The sequence below is a fragment of the Capsicum annuum genome, chromosome 11, assembly GCF_002878395.1.
Source record: "Capsicum annuum cultivar UCD-10X-F1 chromosome 11, UCD10Xv1.1, whole genome shotgun sequence".
Lineage (NCBI taxonomy): Eukaryota > Viridiplantae > Streptophyta > Magnoliopsida > Solanales > Solanaceae > Capsicum > Capsicum annuum.
The window spans coordinates 171,943,907-171,954,878 of NC_061121.1; the positions used below are offsets into that span (position 1 = coordinate 171,943,907).

At 33.7% G+C, this 10,972-nt stretch overlaps 1 protein-coding gene across 2 annotated transcripts in view; it reads left to right on the forward strand.

Annotated features, from left to right (window-relative positions):
- The first annotated feature begins 412 nt into the window (after positions 1 to 412).
- The window catches only part of LOC107847462 (sister-chromatid cohesion protein 3), a 21,558-nt gene continuing 10,998 nt past the window's right edge, over positions 413 to 10,972 (forward strand). Inside the window, exons 1-18 of one of the 2 annotated variants that reach the window (XM_016691731.2) lie at positions 413 to 523; positions 613 to 790; positions 3,448 to 3,560; positions 3,689 to 3,781; positions 4,037 to 4,200; positions 4,275 to 4,511; positions 4,606 to 4,750; positions 4,846 to 5,024; positions 5,127 to 5,269; positions 5,354 to 5,481; positions 5,895 to 6,068; positions 6,724 to 6,885; positions 6,969 to 7,169; positions 7,249 to 7,386; positions 7,462 to 7,656; positions 7,792 to 7,936; positions 10,202 to 10,308; positions 10,494 to 10,631. In XM_016691731.2, the coding sequence (XP_016547217.1) occupies positions 479 to 523; positions 613 to 790; positions 3,448 to 3,560; positions 3,689 to 3,781; positions 4,037 to 4,200; positions 4,275 to 4,511; positions 4,606 to 4,750; positions 4,846 to 5,024; positions 5,127 to 5,269; positions 5,354 to 5,481; positions 5,895 to 6,068; positions 6,724 to 6,885; positions 6,969 to 7,169; positions 7,249 to 7,386; positions 7,462 to 7,656; positions 7,792 to 7,936; positions 10,202 to 10,308; positions 10,494 to 10,631 (2,685 nt within the window). In that variant the 5' untranslated portion in view covers positions 413 to 478. The remainder of the gene's footprint in view (positions 524 to 612; positions 791 to 3,447; positions 3,561 to 3,688; positions 3,782 to 4,036; positions 4,201 to 4,274; positions 4,512 to 4,605; positions 4,751 to 4,845; positions 5,025 to 5,126; positions 5,270 to 5,353; positions 5,482 to 5,894; positions 6,069 to 6,723; positions 6,886 to 6,968; positions 7,170 to 7,248; positions 7,387 to 7,461; positions 7,657 to 7,791; positions 7,937 to 10,201; positions 10,309 to 10,493; positions 10,632 to 10,972) is intronic. The other variant, XM_016691734.2, reaches the window with a different exon arrangement.

The following is a 10,972-nucleotide window of genomic DNA, read 5'->3' on the forward strand; positions in this document are numbered from 1 at the left end:
ATTATCATTATATTAATTTGAGATTTTTATAGGAACCTGTAAATTTCAAAATCTACTCTATGTTTATATAAACATATCCATGTTTATACAACGAATTATAGTTATGACTACTTAAATATATTATGTAGGAACTACTAATTGTAGAGATACCAAATCTCAAAGTATATTGTTAATCGACGAAAAATTTTTATAAAAAAGGGACATAAAATCTTATATCTCAAGATAAATATGTCATATTTACACATTCAGAAGATAATCCAATTGTTATATCTGTATAATAACATTAATTTTCACTATTTAAACAAATATTTCATTTTATGTAACATTAATAAGTTTATTTTAAATAAATTGTTATTTTTATTATTAGTATATATTAACTGACGCAATATTCAAAGGACTATATATATATATATATATATATATATATGTATGTATATACTCTCGCTTCGGTTTCTGGGGGTTACATTTACAACAATTCATGGAGGAGGAACCAGTGGCGTCGGAGACAGCGAGTCGCCGTATGGTGAGTTTTCTTCTTTTTTTAAAAATTCAACAGCATTTATGCGATTAAGTTAATATTTGAGCCCTAATCATGGAGTTAATGATGTACAGAAACGAACCAGAGCTCAAACTAGGGTTAACGAAGAGCAATTACACGGCAGTGTGAATGAGGAAGAAAGAGAAGAATCTTCCGACGATTTTGAAGACTCTCGTGCTAGAGCTAAGCGGAGTAAGGTTTTAAGAGGCACTTCATCTGTTGCTGCTAGAAATGCTCATCAGAGTTTAATTGGTACTTTAAACTTTGTCTGATGTTTTTGTAGTTTTTCGTACAATAGTTTTGATGTTAAATTTGAATTTGAGAATCTATAGATATTTAAGGCTTTGATTTCTTGGTTGTTCGTGAAAACACAGTGGAAGTTATGGTCTTGTAGTTTGCAGACCATTCTGAAATTTTGTAATGTTGAAAAGGTGAATGGAAGTTGTGGTCTTAAAGCTGGACTAATGTTCTCTAGTTTTTATTATGATAATACATAGAAATTTTAGGCTTGGCTTCCTCAATTATGGTTGAAAGCACTGGTGGAAGTTTTCTGTTTGAATGCTGTCTTGTAAGTTTCATAATGGTAATTGCAGTTTTGTTTTTGAATTTCGAGACTGCAGAATATTTAGGCTTTTGCTACTCAATTATGTTGTAAGCATGAATTGAAGGTTTTGTTTTCTAGTTTGTATTATTATGGTAATTTCAGATTAGTTTTTGAACTTTGAGACGAGCAGTTTTAGGCTTGTGCTACTGTATAATGTTGAAAGTATGAAAGGAAGTTGTGGTTATCTAGTTATCCTAGTGTTATGTATTGTTCTTTTAATTTCAGGTTTATTTTGAATTTGACATGAGAGAAATTTTGAGCTTACACTAGTCGATTATGTTGAACTAAGTTGCCCGGACTCTTCACTTACGCTGCTGCACCCCTGTTGATGCGACATGGTTGTGTATGTTACATCTGTACCCAATCTAGTCAACATATTTTGGGTACTTTGACCAAAATTCACGGATAAATTCCAAACAAATTCAGTGATTTCTGTAATCAAAACTAAAGCTAAGGTGAAATGAAGAAATGGAATACCTTATATTTAGAATTTTCTCTGTCACTGCTTTACCTTTTATCTCCTTTGAAGATTCTCCTCTTCATCAATATTTCCTCTTCAAACTTTCCACATAATATCTCATAATTTAGGGTTTATAACTCTTCTCTTTAGATTTATGAATTATTTTTAGCCGAATCCCTGCACCCGTATACGTGAATCAATATCTTCGAGTCTAGAAATTAGATCATGAAGGATCCAACATCTAGGTCCTCACTCGTATCAGACACCCGACACCCGCGTCCGAGCAACTTAGATGTCGAAAGTAGAAATGTAATTAGTCCCTCCGTTTCAAAAAGAATGACCTACTTTTCTTTTTAGTCTGTTTCAGAAGGAATGACCCTTTTCTTTTTTTAGCGATTCTTTAATTCCAAGTTTCCATATGGCATGCTTAAGACCACAAGATTTAAGAGCAATTTAGTATATTTGACACATCTTTAATTTAAGACCGCAAGATTAAAAAGTCTTCTTCATTTTCTTAAGCTTCGTGTCAAGTCAAAACAGGTCATTCTTTGAAATGGAGGGAGTATCTTTTAGTTCACTACTAATTGTGTTGCTTTCATTATATCTCTAATTTTTGCTTTCATTAAAGTGATTTCAGGTTAATTTGAAAGTTGACACTAGAGAAGTTTTAGTCTTTACTACTCAATTGATTGAAAGTGTGAAGGGAGACTGTGATCGTCTAGTTTGACTATGTCATCTAGTTTTATGACGATTTAAGTTCAATCTTGGTATTTCAAGAATCTATGGAATTCTTAGGGTGTGCTACTCAATTATAGTTGAAAGCATGAGTTAAGTTATATCTTTGTGTTTGGTTATTGTGCTATAATTTTAATTATGGTGATTTTAGGTTAATGTTGAATTGCATATGTTTTTGAGAGTGTGTAAAAGTTTTGAAATTGCTTGTGGAAAATGGTCTGTTAATTGTTTGAAAATTCCGTAATTTACAATTGCAAGTGGTAGAATTTGATTTATTATTGCATTCCGTTTCCACCCATTGAATGAAATCCGAATCTTGTCCACAACCTTTTTGGGCAAATGTGAAACACTCATCATTATGGGCATCCTGTTGGTGAAGAAAGCGCTTTAATATTGGTCCTTCAGCTGCTGATTGTTTGCTAGTCTAGGTCTTTTAAGAACTAGAAGCGTATCAATATAGTGGAATGTTCAAAGCAGCTAGCTTCCATTTGATGTCTCTATTCAAACAGTGACTTTCCAAGTATAAGAAAAGGGCCAGTTTGTATAGCATTATGAACCCAATGGGTGCGCTTTGAAGAGGTTGTTTGGATCGACTTTTTGAAATAAGTTTATAAGCTAAAAGCTAAAAGCCATAAGTTAAGAATACCCAGTTTTTGGCTTTTAGCTTAGTTTTATACTTTTTTGGCCTAACAGTTAGTGCTTAAAGGCACTTTTATCTTTCCAAACACCACAATAAGTAGAAAAAAAGCTTAAAAACCAAAAGCACTAAAATAAGCCAATCCAAACACCCTCGAAGTTTCCATAGCCATAGTCAAAGGCCTCCTGTGATTATCCCACAAGAAATACTCATTCCTCTTTGAAAAGTCAATTTCTGCCCCCAAAAAGAAGTCACTTTAAATAATCCTATTCTTTGTAGGTGACTTACTTCCAATTCAAGGAAGGAGCCCATCAGAAGCTCTACTAGTCAGTTTGTTTTCTTGTGCTTGCTTGCTTCCCCCATTACCCGATTCAAATTAGATTTTACCTTCTCTCTGTTGAATCCTTTTTGTTTATTACTATTGTGGTGGTTTACACGTGCTGATGATTGGACGTTCATTCCTTTATTTGCAGATGTTGTTAAAGGTGATCGGAGACAAATTCCTCTAGTGGTCAAGCATTGGGTGGAACACTATGAGAAGGATCCGAAAGCTGCAATGGCTGGACTATTGAGCATGATGTTTGAGGTAATTTGGTAATATGTCGATGCTTCTTCAGCTTGCATACTATTGTTTTCCTCATCTCCGTTTATCAGCCGGAGACAGGTTCCATTTTGATGATGTGATGTCATAGATGGAAATTTATGATTTTGCAGGCATGTGGAACAAAATATCATATTGAAGAAAATTTCTTGGACCAAACTGATGTTGATGATGTAGTAGTTGCACTTGTAAACATGGCTAAGAGGGTATATTCATCCATCATATTAATGATATTTCCTTATGTAATATGTTATTTGGCGTCAGTGTAATATGCATTAAGCATGAACTTTCTGGCCGGTGTTATTATTTGGTTTCAGTTCAATATGCATTTAACAGGAACTTCATGCATAGACATGTAATTCTAAATTACCTAATCTCCTTTGAACACATGTAATTCTAAATTACCTAATCTCCTTTGAACACATGTAATTCTAAATTACCTAATCTCCTTTGGACATTAGGGTGAAGTTGAGGATTATCAAACTTCAAAAAAGAAGGACTTCAAGAACTTCAAAGATAACCTCATCTACTTCTGGGATACATTGGTTGCTGAATGTGAAAATGGACCACTTTTTGATAAGGTCTTGTTTGACAAGTGCATGGATTATGTGATTGCACTATCATGGTAAATACTTTGTATTCAGGTGTTCTAAATTTAAAGTAGTATTTTGGCTCATTGTCTTGTCAACATGCCTTCAGCACCCCTCCTAGAGTATATCGTCAGGTTGCTTCACTAATGGGACTACAACTTGTTACATCCTTTATACACGTTGCCAAAGTACTTGGTTCGCAGCGGGAAATCACACAGAGACAGCTAAATGCAGAAAAGAAGAAGAAAGTGGACGGGCCTCGAGTTGAATCTCTAAATAAAAGATTATCCATGACCCATGAAAAGATAACAATAATAGAGGAGATGATGCGGAAGATATTTACTGGGTATGGACCTTATGTTAATGATACATATTTTTGGTCCCTTGAGGGACGCTTTTGATTTTGTTTTGAGTTTTTGTATGCTGAATTTGATTTGTAGGCTATTTATGCACCGATATCGAGATGTCGAACCTGATATCAGAATGACATGCATACAGTCATTGGGTGTTTGGATCCTGTCATACCCCTCCCTGTTTTTGCAGGATTTGTATTTGAAATATCTCGGATGGACTTTGAATGATAAAGTAAGTGAATGTCAATTTGATTTTATCTTCATGCGTCAGTTGATAAACTTGAAAATTCTTACTATGCATTTGGCTCTTAATTTTACCCTCTTAAGAGTGATGGTGTAAGGAAGGCATCAGTTGTTGCACTGCAGAATCTTTATGAGGTGGATGATAATGTACCATCTCTTGGCCTTTTCACGGAGAGGTTTTATAAAAGGATGATTGAGCTTGCTGATGATGTTGATATTTCTGTGGCAGTATGTGCTATAGGACTTGTGAAACAGCTGATAAGGTAATGTTAATTCTTGACAATGCAAACCTCTTGCATTTTAAATATTGTTACCAGCAGATTGTTGATATGTGCTCTTTTATCAAGCTATTCCATATTTTGCAGACATCAGCTTGTTCCCGAGGAGGAATTAAGCTCTTTATATGATTTGCTAATTGATGATCCACCGGAAATCAGGCGTGCCATCGGAGCACTAGTGTATGATAATCTGATTGCCCAGCGGTTGAATAGTTCACAATCTAGTTCAGGTTTTTATCACACCGTTCTGCATAATGTGTGTTCTATTTGCTTGATTGATTAACACAATTGTACTGATAATTAATAATTTCCAGGGGATAATACTGATTCTTCTGAGGTTCATCTTAGTAGACTGCTGCGCATATTGGGAGAATTTTCAAAAGATGAAATACTGAGTATGTATGTCATTGATGATGTCTGGGAGTATATGGATGCCATGAGAGTACGTAATGTACACTTATCTTTTAATCTAAGAATGGAATTGTTATCACTATATGATATCTGTAGTTTGGTTAGAGTAGTATTTCCCTCCAGCTTTCAGTGAGCCTACACTTCTAGTGGTACAACTCTGTTTTAAAGACGTTATGAATTACTGTATGATTTCTGAATTTGTCCAGTATTTCCCTATGGTTTTGAGTATTGATGCTGAAATACATTATCTGTAGTTTGGTCAGACTAGTATTTCTACAGCTTGTATTTAGCATTTTTAGGCATTTTCTATTTCTATTGATTAGACAGATATAATCCTATTTTATCATAGGAAAACATAAGAAGGGTCTCTTGCCTATCCTGAATCCCTGTGTGTATTCCGTGGTTGAAGAGGAAAATATTCACTTGAAAATTATGTCCTTACAGGATTGGAAGCGTATCCTGTATATGCTATTGGAAGAAGAGCCATCGGCTGAACTAAGTGATGTAGATGCGGCAAACTTAATTCGACTGCTTTCTGCGTCAATTAGAAAGGCAGTTGGGGAGAAGATTGTTCCTGCTAGTGATAATAGAAAACAATATTATACTAAAGCACAAAGGGTGAGGTTCTTTAGTTCTTCCTGTTGGTACTCTTCGAGACTCTTAATAAATTGTTATATTTGTGCTTCAAGCTTCACCATTTACATCTGAGAATGGATTCCAAGAAAGTGTTTCTGAAACAATAAGTCGGTGATATTTCTGCTACCTGGTCAATCTGTACTGTTTAGCAGTTTCTTTGTGCTACCATTATTCTTAAACTGTATGCTTGTCTAGATCAGGTCAGTTGGTCAAATATATTCATCTAGGCTATTGAATAACTGATTACTTACAAGTATTATTCAGTGGAAGAGGTGCCATTTTTCATATATTTTCATGTTACCATCTTTCACATTTTCTAAAAACATTAATATGTTTTATTTTACTCAGAGTCTGATAATAGAGTGAGCAGTTAGATTATTTTCATGTAAATGGAAGATAGACAGTAACTCTTGTTGCTTAGTAAGGAAACCATTCAAAGCTGCATCCAGAATGATTATCTAGAAGCTGTGGTTTTGATTTTTGCAGTTATTGCGTTTTATTTCAAATTCAGAATTGGTTTAGATTGTTTGAGATCAATTCCTTCTTTAATGTTCTTTGTCAATGACAAATATCGGTGTTGTTCACCATAATACTCGCGGATACTGAATTCTTTGACTGCTTATGTTGTAATTGCCAGGAAATGTTTGAAAGTTCGAAGCGTGATATAACCGTTGTTATGATGAGGAATTACCCGCAGCTTCTTCGCAAATTTATGTCCGACAAAGCAAAAATTCCCTGTCTACTTGAAATCATTGTTCATGTGAACCTCGAACTCTATTCTCTTAAAAGACAAGATCAGGTGCGTTTGTGGAACTTTTTATGATCATGAATTATATAGGGGATTGCCAATACGAAATAAGTTGTTTTCTTTTGCTTTTCCAGACTTTTAAATCTGCTGTCCTTCTGATGAAAGAGGCATTTTTTAAGCATGGTGAGAAGGAAGCTCTTAGATCTTGTGTAAAAGCTCTGAACTTCTGTGCTACTGAGAGTCGTGGGGAGTTACAGGACTTTGCCCTTAACAAATTGAAGGCAATCGAAGAGGAGCTCATTATCAAACTCAAATCTGCAATAAAAGAAGTTGCGGTATGTGCCCTTAACAAATTGAAGGGACTATGTGTTTTATTGGTGCATTTGGATGAATGTTCAAGCTTTGTTGTTGCAGGATGGTGATGATGAATATTCACTGCTTGTTAACTTGAAAAGATTGTATGAACTTCAGTTGTCAAGGCAAATTTCCATTGAAAGCTTGCTTAAAGATTTTGCAGAGACTCTTAAGAACTTCAGAAGTATTGATGATGAGGTGGGTATAATGTAGTTTGAATAACTTTTTTTTTCTAGTCCTGCCAATACATAACTGCATTGGCTCATGGTTCAGGTAATTGGATTTCTGCTTCTTAACATGCATCTGCATGTTTGCTGGTGCCTACACTCTATCTTAAACTCTGGCATAGTCCTGCAGCAATCAATATCTTCCTTAATCTCCAAGCGCAGTACCTTGTTTGAACTACTTGAATCTTTCCTGACTACTGAACCTCCAAAAGGTTTTCGTGCTAGTCAACTTGCATGTAGGGTAAGCAATTTTTTTAATTAAAAAGTCCACATCCATGATCCAACCATGTGTTAAGAGATCTATGTTCAGCTATCTCCTGTTAGTGCCGTCAGTGTTCTCTTATGGTTGGTTGAGTTTGTGTTTTTCTTGGTCTAGGTTTGTGTTATTTTTTCAGAACAGTGGTGTCTGTTCAGTAAAGCAACCTTTGCTTCCACGGAGCTAGAAGCTTTGGGGTACACTCCAGGTGAATCAATTCTTCGAAAGTTCTGGAAGCTTGGTGAATGCCAACTACATATTCCAGGTGGCTTAGCTCTCCCATTCACCATTTTCTCTAAATGTTTGACAGCTCTAGCTCACATCTTACTGTTGTATAGAGGATGCTTTATATCTTTAGCTGTAGAAAAACCTGCATCTAGTACAATTAGTTCTAGTATCATGCTTCATATTATGGCACTTTTAGTTATATTAAATAAACTAGATTTATTATTGAGAAGCCATGTAGTTCTGATCTATACTTGCTTGTTAGATGGCCATTAAAGCCCTATGACTATGTTTAATTGTTTCAATTTTAGATAAATCTTGTGCTTAGATGTAAATTTATCACATTGCCATGGTTGCGATGAAACAATTTGGTGCTGAAGCATCACATTAACTTGAGTGCCAAATATATACTTTTATTGATGTCATTCGTTTCCTCATGCTCTATTTATTTTTGTTATTAAGTTCATGTTGTGGAGGTTGATTTCCAAAAGGAAACGATTTTGTGCATCTGTTTTCTAGCATTACTTCTTAGATAAGGATCTAACTTTGCTTTGTCTGTTGGAAAGATTATTAAGAAACTAAAGTGTTCATCCACTCCCAACATAACCAAATACATTAGGAAAAGAACTGTTCAACTTTCACTTCCCTATTTTGCAATGTTATGTATGCACTCTTTATGTCATGAAGCAGTGAAGATGCATGCAGAAATTTTGTTTCTCTTTATATAAAGTAAAAAAAGAAAAATCCTGCAAAAACTTGAGCACCTGATCTGTAAGGGGCCGTTTGGTTTAAGGTACAAAAACAAATAATCCCGTGATAAAATTTTTAATGCATGTTTGGTTTGCAATATTCGGAATAACTTATCCCGGGACTAATAAATAGTACCGGGATAAGTTATCCACCCAATTGGTGGGATTACAATCCCATGAATATTTATCCTTGGGATAAAATTAGAAAAGGACACAATTGCCCTCCAAATTCTTTTTAGATTATCACTTTATATATATATATATATTACTTTATTTCTTTTTAATAAAATATAAGGTATTTTTATAAAATTGTGGACAAGTTACTAAAGTATGTTGACATTTTCTTTCTAACTTAATACATGCTTAATTATTAAATAAAAAAATATTTTTATATTTAGATAAAAATATTTGAAAATTTAATTTTTAAAAAAATATAATTTGACTCTCCAAATATTAATGATACTAAATAATGTAAAATGAGAGTAATTCTTTTTCTCATTTTTTGATGATGAATTTTTTTAACAAAAAAATGAGATTATCAATATTTTATGGAATTTAGAACAAAATAAGTAATTTAACATGAAATATTAGGGATTCATACACATTTAAGAAATATCTTATTTATGAATATATTATACGTTAAATTTATTTGAATAATTATTATGTTTATTTATATATTTTAATTTCTCTAAAAAGTAATAAAAATGTCGACTCCATTGTTGAATTACATATTTTAAATTAAATATTTTTTTAATCACTTAAAATTTGATATTTTATATATCAATTAAAATGAATTTTAATATTCTATATTATATGAGTGATATGTATTTAAATGAAGTGACATAAACAACAAATCATCTTTTATTTTAATAAACTTAAGTTGAAAGTTTTTATTTCAAACTAAATAAGATGTAGTAAGATTTTTTTAAACACACACGGCATAATCATGGGAAGGCACATGCAAAAAAATTAAAGCTAAATAAGATGAAAGTCTTATTTTAAAATACACACGATATAATTATGGAAATGCGCACACACAAAAATTAAGCTAAATAGGATGAAAGTTTTATTTTTAAGAATAAATATTTAAAGCTTGAAAATATATATATATATATATATATATAAGTTAAATAAGATTTAGGGCATTTTGGTAATCAATCAATTTATTCCTAGAAATTATATAATGAATATTATTTTGAATACGACAAACCAAACACTCAATAAAAACTAATCCCAGCATAACTAATTCCAGTATAATTTATCCCATCGCAACTTATCCCAGCATAACTAATCCCGGTATAACTTGTTTTCAAACCAAACGACCCCTAAGTAGTAGTAGTTCATCAGTATCCCGTCGAGTAGTGGAAAATAGATCTCCATGGTCCACCCAGAGGTGTCAATAAGAGAATAACAGTGTTTTTAACTTCCACCAAAAAAGTGTTTTAGCTTGTAGAATATCCTCCACCATAACTTACCCATTAAATCCTAGAAAGGTTTCTTTCTGCATGTGATGGATGCTTTTTGAAACTTCCATTCATCTTCTAACATGGATACAGATGAGACTGAAGACGAAGATTTTAATAGGGAATACATTGAGGAGACAAATAGAGATGCTGTTATCATTGCTGTTGGGAAGTTGGTTGCTGTTGATGCAGTTCCTAAGGTTAGAGAACTTTTCATAGTTGGACTTTCCTGTGATGAATTCTTAGCTATACTTTCGATATGGAGTTTTGGCGATGCTTTTTGGTACTACTGATCTATCATTTAGAAAGCAAAGATCAGGAGGCTTACTGTTAATTTTCTTTTTCACCTGCTAACATATTTCATTACTGTAACCCATGTCTACAGGAATATCTTGCTCCAGAGATAGTATCACATCTTGCAATGCATGGGACAAATGTGTCTGAGGTCATTAAGCATTTGCTAACCGTGTTAAGGAATAAAGGTGCAGATGTTGCACTTTTGTTCCTAGAGGCACTAAAAAGGGTGAGCACTGCTACTATTTAACTGAGATGATTTCTGCTTTATTTTGGTCACTTGGCAGGCTGGCCTTCCAATTTTTGGTGAACTTCAGATGAAATTGTAGCTGAAAAGTTTTATTTCAAATTTGGATAATGATATGGTTGAAGTGTTCAGTTGTGTATAAAAGGGGAGTCTGGTGTGTGAAGCACTCCACATTCATTCAGGGTCCGGAAAAGCTGTACTCCAAGGAGGTGTATGTAGGCAGCCTACTCTGACCCAAGTAGGTCAAGTATCAGTGACTTGTTCCACGGCTTGAGACACAACTTTACGTTTGCTCCAAGGGTCGCTGTTGAAATAATGTCGAT